The sequence below is a fragment of the Folsomia candida genome, unplaced genomic scaffold (genome assembly GCF_002217175.1).
Source record: "Folsomia candida strain VU population unplaced genomic scaffold, ASM221717v1 Fcan01_Sc003, whole genome shotgun sequence".
In the NCBI taxonomy this organism is placed as follows: domain Eukaryota; kingdom Metazoa; phylum Arthropoda; class Collembola; order Entomobryomorpha; family Isotomidae; genus Folsomia; species Folsomia candida.
In genome coordinates this window covers 13,663,397-13,682,921 of record NW_019091195.1, presented here as the reverse complement: position 1 = coordinate 13,682,921, position 19,525 = coordinate 13,663,397, and the positions used below count along the sequence as shown (strand labels likewise).

Below are 19,525 nucleotides of genomic sequence, written 5' to 3'. Positions count from 1 at the left end.
TAGTGAAGTGAAGGATAGTAGTGAAGGATAAATTCTAAAGTATTGTAAGGTTTAGTTTTGTTTGTTATTTTAGCCTACAGTTTGTACTTTTAAAGTTTTTAACACAATTTTCAAATGAACGACTTTGAGTTAAATAAAAGAAATTTTGCTCACCTCGAGATGGACCAACCCTTGAGATCCGTTCCCAATTGTAATGACAGAATCTGCTGCTTCTAGCAAATTGACCATGCATTTTCCAAATTTTTGAGCTGAAAGAAATAAATATTTATCTACAAATGTATGATTAATAAAATTAATTAGTTTAGTTCAAAAGTATTTTGGGGGAATACTTCTAATTTTGTCCTGTCTAAAAATTGCAATTGAATCACAGTGAAAAATGACATTAATCACATATGCCCTATGTGCAGCGCTAAAACTAACCAAAGTTTCGACATGTGTGACCCCGTCCTTACGGTCACCGACCATTGCAGATCGAAACAACTTATATCAAAACATACACCTTGGAAAATACACCCCAATGGATTATAATTGTCCTAATAAATAACATTGACCAAAAATTTTTAAATTTCTTACCCTCTCGGTAATGTTTCACCATTTCGATGCATACTTTCGCCTGGATTGCGGAACATTCACATAGTCGAAGGTCGACATTGTCTTGAGAGCCTCGATCCACTGCTGTTGACTCACCCTCACCCTCGCCAGCACCAATTATTGGAGCTACCGTTTGAGAACCATGTGGGGGGACTTGTGTTGATCCTCCTTCACTGCCACCACCACCAATTTCATTTGCTTGCCCTGCGTCTCCACTGGCTTTCAAGTTGACCATGGCATGGTCATCAGAATCCCGCAAGAGATGCAGCTCCTCATTCAACTCGCGTTCGGCATCTTCCTTGGAAATATTGCGCACGCAACATTGGTTACTTCGTCGTTCTTGAACATCAATCTTCCTCAGCAATGTTAGTATCTCAAACTCAATTTGTGCAATTTTAGACCCATCATTCTGAAACCTGCGCTTCATCCCCGCGATTTGAGTTTGGAGTGAAGCCCTTCGTCGCCCCCGCTGTTGTTTCAACTGGGAATAACTAACGCCGGTTCTACCATCACTTTTCCGTCTGGCATTCACCGCAGCTCGGATTGCGTCCTCGCTATCCAGCACCCCCATGTCGTTGGACTTTAGAACGATTCCGTAAGCAAATGAACTGTTCGGACCGCCACAACTTTCACATCGTGCCACTCCTGAATCCAGATACTTGGCTGCTTTCAAGTGGAAGTCTTTCCTTTGATCCTTGCACACGTCAAAATCGAATATCACGTTTAAAATGTACAAATTAAATTTATAAACTGATAGTCATTATTGCTAAATTACCTCGGTCATGAGCCCATAGACTACTTCAGTTAGTGTCTCTTTAGCAAACTCCATGAATTTGCAACTAAGATATTTGGGACGTTTCATAATAATGTTTACAGCCTTAAATGATCTTGACCTTGTAGTCTGTACTGTATCAGCGTCTTTGTTCATAGTCGCGTCACCAGGTAATTCTTTGCAGAAACATTCTGGAATTAGGGTTTGGTCTTTTCCTGATGCTTTTGAATGAATTCCAGAAGCACATCGTAGGTAGCGTGCCTCCATCAATCGGTTAAACCCAGCTTCATACTTTTTCGAGTTTAGTTCGAAAAATGGGAGAATCCGAGTTACCATAAGTCTGCTGAACCTTCGTCCAAGAACAGACGCACACTTTAGAATGATTTGTTCATTAGAATTGAGTTCATCGTAAGAATCCAGCAGAATTTCATGCAGAGTTCCGTGAATTTGAATGTGACCAATATTGGTTCCAGACTTTACAACGAGGAGTCTTTTGGATGGATCAACCTCCTCAGTGGGTTGCGTGATTGGAAGAACAGCAAAGGACCCACGAGGACTCGGACCTGTTATATTTGCTTTGCTCACATTTGCTGAATAGTAGTCATCTTCGGATGCCCAAGCTTTTTGTGTTCGACGCTGCTTCGTATTATCAATCTTTTCCAAAGTTTGTTTATCCGCGTACACCATGACCGTTTTCTTTGCAGATGTGGAAATGTGGAGGACTCCAGTTCGCAGAAGTTCATGCAAAACTTGGTCACACCAGGCAGGTACGCCCTGAGATTTTGCCATTAGAATTTTCTCCAGGTCAGCCGGAATTGCTGATACCTCCATCATTTGGCAGGCTAGAGTTTTGCAATGTACAGGTTCCAGTCCATTTAGACGAACAACTTTCACATTCTTATTATGGTAAATTTGATTCGAAACTGAGTCTGGAATTTTTGCAGAACCAGCAGCATTTCTTCGCAGTGTTAAAAGACAGAAAACATGGGGAGTTTTAGACAATCCAAGTATGTAGTCCCACGACGGTTGCTGTATAATAAATAAATAGTAAATAATCACAGATAAAAAAATTTTCGTGTGCTTATCAAATTAATCAAAAGCATCTCACATCAAGGAAGTGGGCATCATCCACAGCAAGCACAATCAACTCATCGGGGTAAAATACTTTCAACAAAGCCGAGAGAACGTGCTGTCCATAGGTTTGTGTTGCAGCCGACTCCATATTGGCGTACTTTGGATTGAGGGGAAACTTGGTGTGTAAAATGTCATTAATTACACACAATTCGGCAGTAAGATCTGTTAATTGATTAAATTCATAGCAATCAATATGATGATAATAATGGCAGTCTATAATCAGTCTGCCGTGGTGTACGTGCTATATATGTGCACATGCATATGCACACATTGTATGTATAAAAATGAATATGTAATCTCGCCTGGTTCTTGTACTCTTTTTCTGAGATAATCTTCACGTTCAGATGAAGTACGAAATCCGCCGATGCCAATGGCATCCATGATGACAGAGCTGAGTCCAAACATTGTTTGTCCCTTCATCATGAGATTCATTCCGACAGAAAACACTTGGACATTATTTTGCTTTTCTGCTTCGGCCATGCATGCAGCAAGGACTCGAGTCTTGCCAATCCCATTTTCTCCTTCAAACACTACCATCCAAACACCTTTTGATATTGCAGTTTCCTTCGCCATCGTCGTTCCCTTCACTAGAGCCGACACCTTATTGTGATCCACCAATTCACGCTGAGTTTTCACAAGGATTTCTTTAAAAAACCGAAGTTCAAAGTCTCGTCCCACCCTAATCAGAGGATAAATATGCGTTGCATATTAGTATTTTGTGCATCTCGAATGTTGGAGAAAGTGCGTACATGGGATATGCAAACGTTGTGACCGAGTTATCCTCTTGAGTTTCAGAGTTGACAAACTCAAAGATTTTTCCAGGGTTAGCGATACCCTTGAGCTCCTTGTATTCTTGCAGCTCAAAGTTGGAGGATGCCAGTTTGGAGTGATACGCAGTGTCCTGATCACATGTCACCCTTGAGGGATAGTAGCACATGAGGCGTGCTGCCTTGTTAACTTTCCGACCCATTACCGTGTACTCTTGTCGCCGCGGGTGGCCCAAGACTCCAGAGTAGCAGGAACCGGTTGTGACCCCAATCGAGACCTCCTCTACACCCTGAATCCCAAGGAGATTCCGACGAGCCGCATGGCTGAATTTCAAAGCATGAGCACACTGTAAAATAATTATATTTATAAATATGTGCACATAGTACAAAATTTGCATCCTTATCATTTGATACGACTCATCATACATACATAACTATATTTTGAACGTATACCTGGTGTTCATTAATATATCCAGGCAAACCAAATACCACGAGGTACGTTAACCCTTTGTCGAACATGATAACTTTGGTCAACGCTCCCTGCATTCGTGTCACTCCGTTGTAAATCTTCACAAAGCATTTGTTCACAATTTGAGTCATCGCCTCACGAAAGGCTGTCCCTTCGCTTATCAACGGAACCGTGTCAATGTGGATGAAACAAATGCAAACCATGCGACTCTCATTAAGATATTCCAGAGGAATGTCATCATCAACTTTACGGAGAACAGGTGGAATGATAAATCTTCTCAAAAATTCCTCTGGCTTCGTTTCAATGGACTCGGAAATGATGGGTCTGATGAGTTCTGAACCACTGGGAGCTCTATCACCACTTTTCCCAGCATTACTCCGTTGAGGCCTTCCTGCAAGTCCAATTAAGTTGCAGAGTTTGATGGAAAATGTGAATTGCATTTAAAAAAATAAATATATGTTTATAAACATGACAAGATACCACGCTTTTCAAGGTTGATGAAAGTTATGATTTGTGACACAAGGCGATACGTTTCATCTCGAACGGTTGATTTATAAAAGGCCTGATTGCAGTGACTCCACGTGGATTCATGAAGCACTACCTCTCCAGAAGTGCAATGTTTTTCGCCAAGGGACGCCCCCTCGACACCAGGTCCAAAGGCGATGTAATGTTGATAACTGTCATTTCCAATTCCACAGAGGTGTACCGTTCCAGCCCCGATTCCAATCTTTACTCGAATCGTAATATCCACCTCTTTGCACAAGTATGAACCATACTTTTCTTGAATGTAGAGAGCACAATCAACCGCTCGTTGGACATCCTCAGCAAAATCTGCTGGATTTGTACTCCAGAAAGCAAGGAAAGCGTCTCCAGCGTACTTAACAATGTCCCCTTCACACAAGAGAATAGCTTCAGCAAGTGGTCCAATGTAGCTCTATAAGCATTAATATCTCTCTCGGTATATGTATGTAAGAATCAGGATCAGCTATACAGTCGCATTTTGTATTACCATTAGGGTTTTGGTCAACTGGTCAGTCCCACCCTTCCCCTTCAGGCTGTAAGCTTCGGTAAGGGCTATAGGAATTATTAAGAGATATATAATGAAGAACCTTCTTGCTGGTTTTATTGTTAGTTCCACCGGGTCTGACCCGTAATTTATATTTTCATATTATCAACAAACAAATAACGAATGACATAATTTTTTAATGATGAAAGTTGTCTCTTTTATAATTCATCTAAGAATCAATCATTTAATTGTCAATTGAACCTGTGAATCCAGAAACGTCCACCATGAACACGACAGCATCAGTGCTCCTTTGATATGGAATTTTTCGGGATGTTTCTTCTTTTAGGATAAAATCTGGTATGAAGGCAGCCAACTGGGTCAATTTTTTGACATTGGCTTGGTTCTTTTTCAACATTTCAATCTTGTTGACAACATAATTTTGCAGCTCTGCAACTCGAACTTGATTGTTCATAGAACTTTCTCCCATTGACCGAACATCGTGCATACTTCGTGGCTGAACATTTCCAAGTAGTCCAGATATTTTTCGCATAGTTTTGCTCGACTGAGATTTTATGGAGCCTTTGGACGCAATGTCTTGCACCATGATCTTCTGTCCCTGTATTGACCCTTGTCTCGTCCGTGAAGGAGGTCTGTCCTCCATAGCACCGCCCCCTCCGCTCGTCCTCACTGGCTTCGAGCTCATCGTAATTATATGTAAATAATTCTTGACACTCTGATTAGTTTTTATTATTATCTATTTTGTGGAGTCAAATATTTTTTGCAACATGATAATCATAAATTTTTCAAGTAATTATACTAGGAAAATTTGATATTACAATTAGATGCCATGGCATTGAATGCATAATCTATCGACTAAACTTCATCAAAGATGGAAGATCATCTAATTTCTCATCGAAAGATTTTTTTTTCATTTGTGTAGATTTTATTCGAAAGATCAGTTTAGCTGTGCAGCGTGAGAATACGGCATCAAACATGGAGCTGTTCCTATTCAAGAAATTCGAAGAATGGATTATGTTTTAAAAGATGTGTCAACTGCCAAATCGTAAAGGGCTGAATAGTGTTCTGGATTGTAAATTGTCCAGTTCAAGACAAAGGGATACTTTTATGGCTTTGTTGAATAAACGCTGTTTCACACATGTATAATTCACAAAAATAAATAATTCTAGTTGGAAACGAACGTGTGATTTATTGGCAACTGGGGAATGCGTGAACATTGTACGCACTTTGTACATATAATGCCATGTACATACATAGAAATTATGAATTTACAGTAACTTGCATCCCAACAAAATAAAAGTGCTAACAAGAGCGAGCAAGGTGTTAACGCTGGACAAAGTTCCACTCCCACTGTCGCCAGGAGGTGGGGGTGGAGGGGTGGCATTGGGATCCCTGGTTGTTGTCGTGACCACAGGCACCAGTGGTTTCCTCGTCGTTGTGGGTCGAAGGGTTCCTGGAGTGCCCGTAAACTCGTCGTCGTTTTCACATTTTTTGTCCGCATTTTCCTTCCAACCGTCAAGACACGCACAGCTTCCAATGGTTCCTGGGCCCACTGGGAAACAATCTGCATTCTCGGTACAAATTTTTCGTCCCAACGATGTCGCATCTGTGAGACAAAGTCCACCAACTAAACCAACGCAGGCCTGTTCTTCCTCGCTGAAGTATGCATCGTCGTCGCCTGTATTGCAAACACAGGTGCCCAGAAAGTCGGAAGAGCATCTTACCGTCCTGTCGTACTGTTCGCAGATGGTGGGTACTAAGAGTGACATGGGACTGCAAGATTGGTTATATTTTGCAACCTTGAATAGAGTAATTTGAAGCTGGACGGTCGAGACCTTTGCCAAAATGGCAATTGTCAAAATGGACAAGAGTGAAAGTTTCCTCATTCTATTCAACATAATAAAATAGTTGCATTTAGATTTAAAAATAATTTCTAAAATAATTATTATTTTAGAAAAATAAATTTAAATACCTGTTGGTTTCTAGATGAAATAGATAAGTTGGGTGCAATGATGAGCAGAAACTCTACTAATGTGTGTGACAGAATATTGATAATGATGATGATTTGATCAATTATTGTTTAATCTAAATATTGTCAACAATGCGACAGATTGGGATACGATAAGAAATCAATTCAACCAGATTTACATTCATAAACCATTGGGTATTTTCAGTGTTATTATTGGATTGGTTAACACCTGGATATCAATCGATAATTGGCTACGACAGGTGTGCATACTTTTATTAAATGGTCGAAATATTACTGTGATATCTTATCAATTTTGCATTGGGAGTACAATAGTTTGGCCAGAACACAAAGTCCTGAATGTAGTTTACATCATTTCTCGATGATAAATTTAAGATTCCATAACTTTTCATTCAATCACAAGGTTGGGAACCTCATCCACGACTTACCTATCTGCATACTTATGTACAGGGACCTACATATGTACATATGTTATGCGTTACGATTATGCATCTATTTCTTAAAATGTTCAGAAAAATTCCCCCTCTATCCGGATATATTAAATATCCGCATATGGGATCTATTCTGTATTTTTATGTATGTATATGCATTTATATAAAGAGGTTCATCCTTTTTCTTCAGGATTAATGGAAGACTCATCCTCATAAAGCTTAGTGTTTGCTTGATGCATGTACATTTATGAACTTGAGTACATTTCCATATTATTTGTATACAAAACTTATGCACACACAGATGCAACTCATCTTAAAAGACCTTTATATTCTTATTATGTTGTCTTTTTATTTGTCAGCCAGAGTAATCTTGTCTGTTTCCGGTATTCAGTCATTTCTTTCGGAGGCACTTTGAGGACTTGACCAACACATTACGTATGCTACATTTATGTATTGTTAATGGTGAAGATGCGAAAAATGTGGATGTGGACTGTGTTCCTGTTTTCATTCTCCTTCTGCTGATAACTCTGAAGACACACACAAGACCTTCACTCAAATGAGAGTGACCATCGGAATTTGCAGTATTAACCGTTTGCGAATTATTTGGATACTCTATTCCATACTTGCTATAAATATTAAATTTGCATATGGAAAATGCATCGTTCACATTATTATCGTATAATTTTAGTGATCTTTGCCCTCTGTGTGCAACGATTAGTGAGTCAATCAAGGTCAGGAGTATTTACGAAATCAGGAGTTCTCCCACAAATGCATCTTCCAAGATCGCTCCCACAGCTACAAACTCTGGGCAATGGAGAACCGAACTTTGTTAACCCATACTTATCTGGTAACTCGGAGTTGTATGGGCAGAACAGATTATTGCAACAACTCCCAAGCAGATTGGACAACCGGAACACAATTATGGACCCCTCGTTATTTGGGAGGGCTAAACCAAAATGCAACAAGAGAATTCGAATTGCGAATGGCGTTTCAAGATTCAGAGACAAAGGCAGCTTGGTGCGGTATGCATGCAGTCACGGGTTCATGTATGAAAATAATAAATAACCATTTATAATATTACCATAATTTACGAATTCTACAAATTATGCATTAGCCCGAGACGGGGCTTAAATATGTTGTGTCCGTCCGTCCGTCCAAGGCGACTGCAAAACTCAACAATTTGACTCGAAATTTGGAACATAGTGGTAGTGCACATTCATATGTGAATAGTTAGGAACTGAGGTCGGGCACGATCAGTCGGGAGGTTTATAAAAAGGTCGTTGATGTAGAATAGTCAGTCATATTTAAGTATAAACCCTCATTATTTTCGAAAATGGTCTTAGAAGGCTTAAATTTGGTACCAAGACTCAGGGTACATCCGATTTACCAATGTTTCAAAAATTTTTTGCCAGATGGATAGTGGATCTACACTGGTTTTAGTGGTTTTTAGCCCAAATATAAGTACGTCAGACTGACTGACTCAAGCGGTTAGCAAGTGGAGCCACCAATGTCAGCTGAAAAATTTTGTTTAAACTATCCTACATAGAAACTTATACTTTTGCATCAGGGTGCTGGACATGGAATCTACGAACATGAAATGAATGCAACTTCATGGAACTTTTTTGCAAAGTCGGAACACGGCGACCTACATAGATACATGGTTTTTGAAATTGATTAAAAAGGCAGTGCAATTTTGCGTGGTGAATGCGTAGGAAAATAACAAACAACAATGACGTCATTTCTGTAAAATGTTGAAAATATCAAGCTTGCACTGACTGGTTTTTTATCATTAGAGTGATAACAATATGTTTATTACGCTATAGATTACTTGGTACCACAATTGCAGTATGCTTGAGGGATCAATGGTCAGAACCCCCACCGATTTGTGTTAGTAAGTTTAAATAAACTTAGAATCAGAAATATTACGCGTGTATGTATACACATTTGATTACTTTGAACAAAAGGGCCAGGATGTCGCAGAGTTTTGGCTCCTCAGAATGGAGTTACACGTTTATCATTTTCAGGAGCAGGTTAAAAAAAATTGAAAAGCGTTAACATTGCAAAAATTTACGACTAATTTAAAACCATTCAATTTTTACAGTTGCAGATTTTCTGTGTAAAGATGGTCATGTCCTAGAAGGAAGCCCAGTGGTTTACTGTGATGGGCAACGATGGAATGATACAGAACCAATTTGTGCTCGTGAGTACTTATTTAACATGTAACAAACATCTTCTAGTCTCACGCAATTTAAGGTAAAGAATAAACTCATGAATAGCAATTCATCCCTTGACCACCACAACTGCAGCATATTGGGAATGGCCTCAGCCTAAACCTTTAAACGATAGTGAAATACAACTTTCTTCGGACGAGCAATTGGAATCATGGGATTATAACAATCCCAGCACAACTATTGGATGGTCTACCTCCAAAACGACTGAAAATCCTGACCTTGGAAAAGAAATCTCAGATACTAGTTTGCCAATTTCTCACCAACCAACCACCACTTTCCCTGATTTCCTACCCGTTAGAATAACAGAGACAACTGCAACACCTTCTAGTGTGTCAAATAGCACTGTTAGCCAATCCATATTACCCAGTTATGGTGCTGTTTCTAATGCTAATTTAACAACGACAAAGCTTATTTCTGACAGTACCACTGTAGCAAGTCTTCCGAACACGGAGCCTGCAACACTTCCAACAACAACTCTAAGCGATTCAACGACAGAGACCGCATTAATATCCGATGCCATTATTATCACTACTACTGAAATTGTGAAAACATCCAGTTCAACCGAATCCAACCTTCCCAGTGTTGAGGTCACCGTCACCGAAGAAAACTGGGAACCATTTCCGGACAATACGTTTGACAAATTCGACAAGGAGCTTGGTGTAGGAAGCTATGAGACAAGGGACCAAATTCCAGAATTTATTCAGCCTATTTCACCGCATAAGCTTGATGATGACCATGATGATCATTACACGAAATTAGCAACAATCTCAGTTGTGGGCGGTATTGTGTTGGGTGCGTTGGGAACATTGTTGCTTGTGGGTGGAGTGGCAACATATTGTTGGAGAAAAAACATTGGGATTGCAAGGCCACATGCAGGCGATATTGACGGGAGAACCCTTTCTGGAAGTGATGCAAATGATGACTTCATGTGGGTGGACTCCAACAGTAGGGGCCACAGAATGTCACGATTATAGATTGGTATACTGATTTTATATGTACATATGTGTGTAAACAACTTTACATACTATTGCCATTAAATACTTTTATTGATAATCGTGAATTCAAACTATAAATAAGACTTACTTGCATAACCTAGTTCCAGTATCATATAACGATATCATCATTAGTCCGATAACGATCCGCATACAACAGCATTACTCATATATTGCATGATTCAAGCCGATAACAATTTCCCGATCAGTCACTATTATTAGTTAATCTTGAATCATCAACTTATTCTGATGATGACACCTGAACCCACTTACTCGACTAACTATATGCATTTTCGAATTCCGCACATTGTTCATCAGATCAGTGAACTTGAATAACCTGGAATTATTAGCTGTATCTAGAGAAAGGCAACCGGTTACTAAAACAAAAACACGATCTTAGTTCTTTTTATTTTATTTCATTTCTTATTGAAAAATCTTTAATAAATTTTTAAAATTCACGTTTTATTATTATTAATGTAAAATATAATGCGTATATATGTACATATGCATGTATGATGGAACTTAAATAAGGTCTCTTGGCATAGACAATATCAGTAACTCATTTAATTTGCTGCAATTCCTTCTTGTGAAATACATCAATCGTAGTGGAACGACAAGGCCTAAAGTCAAAATCAGTAAATCCTATATGAAATCTGTCCAATTGTTTGAAATAGTCAAGACCCCTGCCAATTTTTATGACCCATCCGTTATCTAGTCTGAAATACATTTGAAAGGCGGTACACGTACTTCAAATCTGTTCAAGCATTAACCAATCCTTCATTCAGTGTGCATATTATATAATTTACCTTATTTCTCTATCATGTAAAGAGTCGGAATATTCTATGAACAAGCGAACTTGGTCTTTATTAGATTTTTTAGAAATCTTTTGCAAAGAGTCTTGAATGGTTTCCAAACGTTTCACTTGATCTGTAGGGTTATTTCCATCTCTTCCAGTCACCAGTTTTACAACCCTTAATTTAGAACAGCTTTGTATGCAAAGTTCTAAAAATCTGACAAAATTATCACACTGAAAAAAATTGATGCGTTATTAAACTTTAAAAAAGTTTACGTCTAAAATTAACTCTTGATGACGCTAGTTCATACTTACTTGATGAGGGGATCGGACGTAAGGGTCGTCAATTTCTACAGATTTGACATCTTCATTCAAAAATCGATGAAGAACGGATCTGTATGAAAATCCAATACTATCCTCAGGTACTTGGATTTGTTCTCTATAGTTTCCAGTATTTTTTAACTCTTCAATGTGTTGCTTGACCTTCTCTGCCCGGGACATGTACTCTGAATTAACATTTTAATTAATATTAAAATAGTAAAAAAATTTAATAGTAAAATTCACAGAATGATATTTTATAACTAATAATGATATTTGTATTAATCCTCTTAAAATGGAATTAATTCTCACCTTCTGTCTTTAAACGGATCTTGTTCTTTTTTGGATCATCGTTCGGAACGGTTTTCAGAGTTTCAATCAGCACGTTGATTCCCTCCTGGTAGCAAACAAGGGATTCTGTGAAACGTTGATTCGTGTCCAGTGTCACCGCTCGAGTCAATATTGAGGTCGCCACAGAAAGACCGTCCATCATGTAAATTGTGGAAAAAACATGAATCTTCAACTAAAATATTGAGAATTCGATATTCATCATGTGGTGCTCCGTACTGATTTGCATTTATTGTACAGAGAACATGTACTAAGGGGCCGTGCAGAAAGTATGTCGTCGAGGTCAAAATATCCACCCCATATTAATCATAACATGGGTCATATGGGTCACACTCAAGAGGTCGGGGTCAAGGTTTCCCGAAAATAGGTCGCATGCTTTATGTACTGTCCCTGGCTGATTCATTTGCATTGAGACTGAGAGTTGCCCGCCATCCTCCTCAAATCATCCTTCACACGGCCAGTGTGTTCTGTCTGTGTGTTTGTCCAATTATACATACTTACCGGTTCTAGAATTATTAAAATTTCGGAAGTACTACGTGTTCATTACAATAAATTAGTGACAACAAATTCCTCAGAATGTCTAAAAATGATGGTATGGAGTTTTTTTGTTAACATTTAACTTACATTTATCAAATATCAAGGACACGATTGTGGTAATTAATTATGAATCTCTATTCCGATCCAGGCAAAGACTTGGTGGAAGATGGACTTTATATTGCTGCTTTTAAAAGAGTTTCAGAGGTAAGTTTCCGAGCTATCTACAATTAAATCAATATTATCCAATATTAACAATATCTCCCATCTGTTTAGCAATCCGCTGGAACAGTCCGATTTTTCGATACGGATGGGGATGGGGAAAAGTTTGTGGTTTACAACAATGATGCGAGATTAGCATCAAAAGAGCTTATCGGGAATATTTCAATTCGTACCTGTAAATATAAGATTGGAAATGAGGAAAAGGTTTTAGATTATGCATACATTCGTCGAAGCAACTTTGAAACCTTTGTTCGCGACCTGCTTCTCGTCCGACAGTATAGAGTTGAGGTTTTCATTAACGAATCGACAACAAAGGGGAGGATTGATTGGGTGCCAAAATATAAAGTAAGGAAAATTTATTATTGACTAAGTAATTAATAATTTAAGTAATAGAAAGTGCTACTGAAATTTAAATGTATATATGTATTTTTTAAGGCATCGCCTGGTAATTTAGCCCAGTTTGATGATATCCTCTTTAACAACAGTGGAACCGAGATGACTGTTAACAATGGTGTGATGGGAATTCGTATAGGAAATGTCGATAAAACCAAGGTAAGGGGTGTGGAGGAAGGGTACTGGTACAATCAGTTTGGCGAACATTGGTTTATTCATCAGAGACAAAGATGAATGGAATATACTATTTTATTTTGCAGACGGTTGGTGTGGCTCATGTTAACTTGAACGAATGTGAAATTCATTTACTTGAATTTGCTGACAACGATAGTTTAACCAATCTGGAGTCGGTGTTGATTTTACTTTCTCCTAAAGAAGCTGTTTTCCCTGTTGTAGCGTCTCAAGCTGGCGATGTTAACACCTTGCGAAAAGTACTAAGTTTCAAATAAATGATAAACTATTAATAATTTTATTAGTTTAGATTCTGTTACACAAGTTTAATTCAAATTAGATAATTGAGCGCAACCGTATCCTTATTAACGAGAAGAAGATTGGAGATTTTGACGACAAAGATATAGATCAGGATATGAAGAGGCTCTTACAGTTCACTAAGGGAAAACTACGAAATATCTCAACACTACCAGAGTTCGACAAGAAATTAGCAGTCTCAGCATTGGCTGGAACTATAAAATATTTGGAGGTACAGTGCGAGTTGTATTTTATACATGCTAGAATTTTTAAAATGAATAATTTCCGTAATGCTACAGCTCTTATCTGGAGAGTCTTATCAAAATCAGTTTCGAGTGGTTCCCTTTGATTTCGGTCTTTATGTAAAAATGGATTTAGCTGCATGCCGAGCCCTACATTTGTCCCTCAATAATTTGGAGAAGAATTCTAGAAACAATGTTAACTTACAGTCGACTATTGACCAGTGTCGCACTGCACAGGTAAATAGAGGATAGTCACAAGTGCTTAACAAACTATATGCAAGTTAGAATTATTCTGATAATTAGCTCCGTATGTGCCCTAATATATTTGCATATTTGCAGGGTCACCGTCTGATGGCTCAATATTTAAGACAGCCACTTGTTAGCAAAGAAAAATTAGAAGAGCGCTACGACTTGGTTCAAATTTTAATGGATGACATAATTTTAAGACAAACCCTTCGGGATGATCATTTGCGAAAAGTACCAGACTGCCAAACATTTGCGAGAAAGTTGTATAGAAAGAAATGTACCTTGCAAGATTATTACAAGTATTTTATTAATTATTACGTTGAAAAATATGTAGTTTATTTTGAAATAATACAAGTAATTATTTCATTCATTCCTTCATTCGTTAACTTTATACGTAAATTTTTAGATCTTACCTCTTTCTAACAACGATGGATAAAATGTTGGAAGACTTAAAAACACACGAAGGCGAAAAGCAACATGTATTGCAGTCCTGGTTTATCGATCCACTTACGACTTTGGACGAAGAGTTATCAAAATTTAAAGAGTTGATTCAAACAACATTGGATCTCGAAATGGCCGGTAAAGGCGAATATGTCGTTCAAGCTGATTTTGACGAATCTTTGTTAGGTAATCTATACATATGTATTATTTATTGGTTAATATTGATTTCGATTAATTTATAAATGGATTTTGCTATAGAGTTTAAAAATGAGATGGACAGTATTCAAACTGAGATGGGAGATCTGTTGTATAAAGTTGCAAAGGAACTCGGTCTTGAAGCCAATAAATCAGTCAAACTGGAATCTAATAGCCAAAATGGTTACTTTTTTCGTGTTACTCTGAAGGTCAGTTTGAGAGAAATTAGAGAGAAACCTACTAAACCAACCAAATTAAAAAGTTTCGCATTCATACTATAATATTATATTAGGAGGAGAAATCCATCAGGGGTAACAATAAATTTACAATGATTCGATCAACCAAGGGAGCTGTTGGATTTACAAATTCCAAGTTGATCCAGTTGTCTGATTCTTACATTGGCTACAGAAGTCAGTATGAATCTGAACAAAGAGGAATTGTTGCTGATATGGCAGGAGTGGCTGGTAATTTATTGAATAATTTCCGTACTCGATCTGGTCTATGGATATATATATATTAATTAAAGGTATATATATTAAATCATGTCATTTTATGCAGCTGACTATTACACATGCTTCGAACAACTGGGTCGTATACTTGCTGAGTTAGACGTCTTTACCAGTTTTGCTTTTTGCTCAGTCAACTCAACACTACCGTATGTTCGTCCGAAATTACTACCCAAAGGTACCGGTCGGATTCATTTTGAGGGTTTGAGACACCCATGTATTGAGTCTTTTGCTGATGTTAATTTCATCCCCAATGATGTGGATTTTGAGAAAGGTTGTGACTCTAGTTTTTGAAAAAAATAGCATGCAGAATGTTTTACATGTATTGTTTTATTTTATATCAAAGATAAACAAAATTTCTATATCCTCACTGGTCCAAATATGGGAGGAAAATCAACATTTTTAAGATCGGTCGGAATAGCTACCTTGTTAGCCCATGTTGGATGTTTCGTACCTGCCACCGCCGCTGAAGTATACAGCCTACTCTATTTGTTATACTAAATATTCTTATTACATAAATATACTTAACATACATAATTGAGGGTTTCGTGTAGGTTTCTATTGTCGATGCTATTTTGGCGAGGGTTGGAGCAAGCGACTCTTTGGATAAAGGGATTTCCACATTCATGGCAGAAATGATTGAAGCCTCCTATATTTTAAAGGTAATGTGTCACCATTAAAATAGTAGTTATTATGATTTCCATAAGTTTACACAACTATTGTCTATAATGATCAGCTCAGCTCGCCGATCTGATATCTAATCTCTACCAGAATCTTCTCTACATAAATCGAATATAATTATGATCCGTTTTGTTACAGACTGCAACACCAGATTCTCTCGTGATTATAGATGAGCTAGGTCGTGGTACGTCAACATACGATGGGTTTGGATTGTGCTGGGCGATTACAAAGTGAGACGATTACAAACTAAATTAAGATATTATTCTAGTATAACTTCTTGTTTGCTGTAATAGGTACTTGGCAAAAAATGTAGGATGTTACGGTATTCTTGCTACGCATTTCCATGAACTCACTGATTTGGCTGATGAGATTCTAACGGTGGCGAATTATCATGTTGCTGCTATTGCTACTGATGGGGGTCTCACGATGTTGTACAAAATTCAAAAAGGTGATTAAAGTTCAAATTGTCTTTGTAAGATAAAAGAATGATTCGTTCATTTTGTGTACATATAGTATGGTCGGTTAGGAAAGAAACCTTTGAAAAATGCCTGTAAAATCCGGAAAACTTAATTAATTCCAATGACACTTTTAAGGGTTAAGAACAAGGTCCTTATCGTTCAATTTTTTGCTTCATATGGTCCATAGACCCCCATCCTTCCTATCTGGCGAATTATTTGCCTCGCGGTCCCAAGAAGTGCTTTGCCACTCTTTCTCGCTACCACTTTTGAGGTGTGTGTCCAAATATGACGGAATCTTACCAAGTTTGTGGGTGGTTTTGTTCGACGACTATATTCTCTCTTGCATAATGCCCAAAATCGTTCAATTGGTCTTGCCTGAGGGACGTAGGGAGCATATTCCTTTTTTGCAACAAAATCGATTTTTTTCGACCGCAGGTAATCCTGAACAACTTTTGAAGAATGACATGTTGCTGTGTCCGGTCAGAAAAGTACATTACGATTATTGATAAAGGGCATCAAGATCTTCTTTACACACTCGTTCAGATATCTCTCCGATGTGATGGTGGCTGGGGTCACGAACGACTTTGAGACGTCCCCCAATGAGTCCAATTCTTGCCCCATTATGTGCTTTGTGGGGAATTTTGACTTCGGCGTGTATTTGAAGGAATCTTTAAACGTTTTTTTATTAGTACATGAGTAGTACTTCCTCCCAGGGACTTCATCTGGATCAATCGAGCACTTGGTCTCATCATCCATGACCAGAATCACAAGGATGTTTTGCTTAACTCATTTTTCAGCAATCTGCCGAAAGTTGGGCTTTGCTCTTTTTTGCTGACCTTGGTTGTACTTTGGTGCAGGGGTCGCCTTATAGGATTTGACCCCCAACTTCGTAGGTTTAATAACATGTAAACTTAATTTTGCTATTTTCAATTTGTAGCCCAAATTACCATCTGATATCCCAAGGTTATTTTTGTTTTCTTTCTGAACTCTACGTATCACTTTGGGGGTCGCTACACGAGCAGGACGATTTTTTAATTTTTTGAATTCAGCATTCCTGCTCTCCTCATACATATCTAAAACTCTGAAAATTGCACCATTATGAATTTTTTCTCATTCGAAGTGGCTATAAACCATTATCCGGACGCGCTCGCACACTTTTTCGTAGTAGTGGCAAATGTTTTTTGCGAGTTGTTCTCGATTTTTTGTTCTCATTTTTGGACTAGTCGAGATATCGACTTCCGGTTTTCGGATTTGGGTAGTTAATCGCATGGACTAGAAAACTTTCAACTCAGTGGCAATTTTCCTTTCATACGAATAAATATATTTTTCAAAGGTTTCTTTCCTAACCGACCATACCTTATGTTCATTTTGATCTAAATAGGACCCTGTGATAGAAGTTTTGGAATCCATGTTGCCAGGTAAAAACCTTATGTAGAATTTGTATTACTTTCTAATGATACGGGTAATTAATTTGTTATATAAAACATTTTCCTACGTATTTACAGTTATGTCGGATTCCCCAAGGATGTGCTCGATGTAAGTTCAAAAAATTTATAATTTTGAGTGTAAATATAAATCCCGTGGTATTACGATCTATAACAAATAAGTGTATTTCATTTCATACTTTATAAATGTTTATGTTAATAAAAATGATAATTAGTAGATAGTGAATGAATCTATAACAAACTAGTTATATTACAGGAGGCAAAACAAATGTCAAAGGTCTTGGAGGATTATTGCCAAGAAGAGGACACTGATGACAGTGAAGCTGCTGTAAAAAGGAGACGTGATAACAAAAACGTGAGAAACTTAATTATTTTGAAGCATTAAGTGAAGTTAGAGTTACAAGTGGTGGGATTTTGTATTAAATTAAATTAAGTGTGAAGATTTAACAAGCTGGTAACATATAAATTATTTCCAGGCGGGACAAAAGGTGGTTGACGAATTTATGGATGAAATCCGACAGTACTGTAAAGAGCAAGTTCCTGCTAACGGGACAATTACAGAAGAAGCGGAAGCAGCATTTCAGTCAAAGTTTCAAGAACTTTTACGAGAAGTCAAAGTAAAGGCTGCTGCAAATCCGTACCTACAACACCTTCTTCGTCAAGCTTCAGCTGAGGCGGACAAGAATAGGGTATCAAAAACCTGTGAATTAATGGATACTGACGATAATGAAGAAATGGACATTGGAGGACATACTGACGAAGAGAACTGGTACAATTAAAGTAAACGTCGTACTATTATATTTTTGTACTTCATTTTTATATTTCAGTAACTCAATGAATAAATGCTCAATGTCAAAAAAATATAGCGATTGAAAAAATTATTACATTTACATCTTTTTTCAGAATAGTTACAAAAACTGAAATTTTACATGCACGACTTGACTTACATACTTACACCACAATATACATAATGTAGAATTGTAGATCTTACATATGCATGCATATAATTTAAACCCAACGATATATACATACACTGATTTATAGATCGTACCTTGTCCAGGTTTCTCCAAAAGTTGTATTTTAAATCCACATGGTTATGATATTTAAAAAAGACTTCCAACAGATTTATAAATATCATTCCACAAGTCATAGTACTCGCCTCTTCTTGATGATTGTACATATGTATGTATGCGTGTGGAAGAATTTTAATATTTGAAGTCTCCTTCATGTAACTCGGGAGAAAGCCAGTTGCATACAAAATGATGAATGGATTCAATTGGTTGCGGGGGTTGACGATTTTGAATATCTAGGAGTAAATGTGTTTCTGTGAACTGAAAAATTGATGCTAAATACCAATCAAAGAACTCGTTTGGAAATGTTTAATCGTTGCAAGTGCAATTAATTTTCTACGGTCGAGCACTCTTTTTCTTTCTTTCTTAAATGCATATGTACATATACATCGTTTCGTTTTCGTGTGAAAGTCTCGTCTAGTGACCAACTTGTGTACTTTTAATTGAGTTCATCCGTTTGGTTGCACTATACCCTGAATATTTATTATTTATCCATACCTGAGAATAATCCCAGGATTGGGATTAATAATTCATCTCGTAATTCCCTTGGTTGTAATGAAGATACACACATGGCCGGAAAAAAGTATGAAACACATATCATTCCCTATTTCTGTCCTCTCCCAAGTCCCATACGTGCAGCATTTCGTACCTATTACATGTCAGCATAGTCAGTGTTGTGAAATCAGCTTATTGTTAACTGCTTGCCAAAGACGCAATTCGAAACACACGAATGACGTAGGAAGGAAAGGGTAATAAGATTTCTTTTC

The 19,525-nt window shown here is 37.6% G+C and overlaps 5 protein-coding genes across 5 annotated transcripts; 2 read left to right on the top strand and 3 right to left on the bottom strand.

The window, feature by feature from the left end:
• Positions 1–296: 296 nt before the first annotated feature.
• LOC110847023 (adenylate cyclase type 10) lies at positions 297–5,442 on the bottom strand. The gene is made up of 10 exons (XM_035849224.1): positions 5,001–5,442; positions 4,743–4,807; positions 4,214–4,667; positions 3,718–4,124; positions 3,247–3,611; positions 2,800–3,176; positions 2,472–2,659; positions 1,367–2,392; positions 574–1,285; positions 297–346 (listed from the first exon to the last, which is right to left on the bottom strand). The coding sequence occupies exons 1-10, from the start codon at positions 5,440–5,442 to the stop codon at positions 297–299; spliced, it is 4,086 nt and encodes a 1,361-aa protein (XP_035705117.1).
• Positions 5,443–5,920: 478 nt separating this feature from the next.
• Positions 5,921–6,876, bottom strand: LOC110847513. Its single transcript, XM_022094462.2, has 2 exons — positions 6,730–6,876; positions 5,921–6,644 (listed from the first exon to the last, which is right to left on the bottom strand). The coding sequence occupies exon 2, from the start codon at positions 6,641–6,643 to the stop codon at positions 6,026–6,028; it is 618 nt and encodes a 205-aa protein (XP_021950154.1). The 5' UTR covers position 6,644; positions 6,730–6,876; the 3' UTR covers positions 5,921–6,025.
• Positions 6,877–7,685: 809 nt separating this feature from the next.
• Positions 7,686–10,466, top strand: LOC110847453. The gene is made up of 5 exons (XM_022094398.2): positions 7,686–8,221; positions 8,999–9,066; positions 9,140–9,205; positions 9,277–9,375; positions 9,452–10,466. The coding sequence occupies exons 1-5, from the start codon at positions 7,830–7,832 to the stop codon at positions 10,378–10,380; spliced, it is 1,554 nt and encodes a 517-aa protein (XP_021950090.1). The 5' UTR covers positions 7,686–7,829; the 3' UTR covers positions 10,381–10,466.
• A 373-nt stretch (positions 10,467–10,839) lies between these two features.
• On the bottom strand, positions 10,840–12,099 carry LOC110847454 (MIT domain-containing protein 1). The gene is made up of 4 exons (XM_022094400.2): positions 11,822–12,099; positions 11,507–11,697; positions 11,205–11,425; positions 10,840–11,114 (listed from the first exon to the last, which is right to left on the bottom strand). Exons 1-4 carry the CDS (start codon positions 12,000–12,002, stop codon positions 10,958–10,960), a joined length of 750 nt encoding a protein of 249 aa, XP_021950092.1. The 5' UTR covers positions 12,003–12,099; the 3' UTR covers positions 10,840–10,957.
• Positions 12,100–12,290: 191 nt separating this feature from the next.
• On the top strand, positions 12,291–18,551 carry LOC110845892 (DNA mismatch repair protein Msh2). The gene is made up of 20 exons (XM_022092438.2): positions 12,291–12,449; positions 12,543–12,598; positions 12,668–12,958; positions 13,049–13,165; positions 13,267–13,437; positions 13,518–13,706; positions 13,774–13,953; positions 14,056–14,261; positions 14,369–14,589; positions 14,662–14,807; positions 14,891–15,062; positions 15,157–15,378; positions 15,451–15,575; positions 15,659–15,766; positions 15,924–16,015; positions 16,079–16,233; positions 17,625–17,661; positions 17,749–17,779; positions 17,945–18,043; positions 18,165–18,551. Exons 1-20 carry the CDS (start codon positions 12,434–12,436, stop codon positions 18,465–18,467), a joined length of 2,937 nt encoding a protein of 978 aa, XP_021948130.1. The 5' UTR covers positions 12,291–12,433; the 3' UTR covers positions 18,468–18,551.
• Positions 18,552–19,525: the final 974 nt, after the last annotated feature.

What these genes read in the sequence shown, in the direction of transcription:
- LOC110847023 (XM_035849224.1), bottom strand. Translation starts at nt 5,442, where the DNA reads ATGAGCTCGAAGCCAGTGAGGACGAGCGGAGGGGGCGGTGCTATGGAG. An exon ending in GATATATTAATGAACACCAG is followed by an intron (nt 3,612 to 3,717) that starts GTATACGTTCAA and finishes ATTATTTTACAG; the next exon opens with TGTGCTCATGCTTTGAAATT. An exon ending in TCTATGGGCTCATGACCGAG is followed by an intron (nt 1,286 to 1,366) that starts GTAATTTAGCAA and finishes GACGTGTGCAAG; the next exon opens with GATCAAAGGAAAGACTTCCA.
- LOC110847513 (XM_022094462.2), bottom strand. Translation starts at nt 6,643, where the DNA reads ATGAGGAAACTTTCACTCTTGTCCATTTTGACAATTGCCATTTTGGCA.
- LOC110847453 (XM_022094398.2), top strand. Translation starts at nt 7,830, where the DNA reads ATGCATCGTTCACATTATTATCGTATAATTTTAGTGATCTTTGCCCTC. An exon ending in ACCCCCACCGATTTGTGTTA is followed by an intron (nt 9,067 to 9,139) that starts GTAAGTTTAAAT and finishes TTTGAACAAAAG; the next exon opens with GGCCAGGATGTCGCAGAGTT. An exon ending in TACAGAACCAATTTGTGCTC is followed by an intron (nt 9,376 to 9,451) that starts GTGAGTACTTAT and finishes ACTCATGAATAG; the next exon opens with CAATTCATCCCTTGACCACC.
- LOC110847454 (XM_022094400.2), bottom strand. Translation starts at nt 12,002, where the DNA reads ATGATGGACGGTCTTTCTGTGGCGACCTCAATATTGACTCGAGCGGTG. An exon ending in ACGTCCGATCCCCTCATCAA is followed by an intron (nt 11,426 to 11,506) that starts GTAAGTATGAAC and finishes AATTTTTTTCAG; the next exon opens with TGTGATAATTTTGTCAGATT. An exon ending in TTACATGATAGAGAAATAAG is followed by an intron (nt 11,115 to 11,204) that starts GTAAATTATATA and finishes AATGTATTTCAG; the next exon opens with ACTAGATAACGGATGGGTCA.
- LOC110845892 (XM_022092438.2), top strand. An exon ending in ATTGGGTGCCAAAATATAAA is followed by an intron (nt 12,959 to 13,048) that starts GTAAGGAAAATT and finishes GTATTTTTTAAG; the next exon opens with GCATCGCCTGGTAATTTAGC. An exon ending in AAGCCTCCTATATTTTAAAG is followed by an intron (nt 15,767 to 15,923) that starts GTAATGTGTCAC and finishes GTTTTGTTACAG; the next exon opens with ACTGCAACACCAGATTCTCT.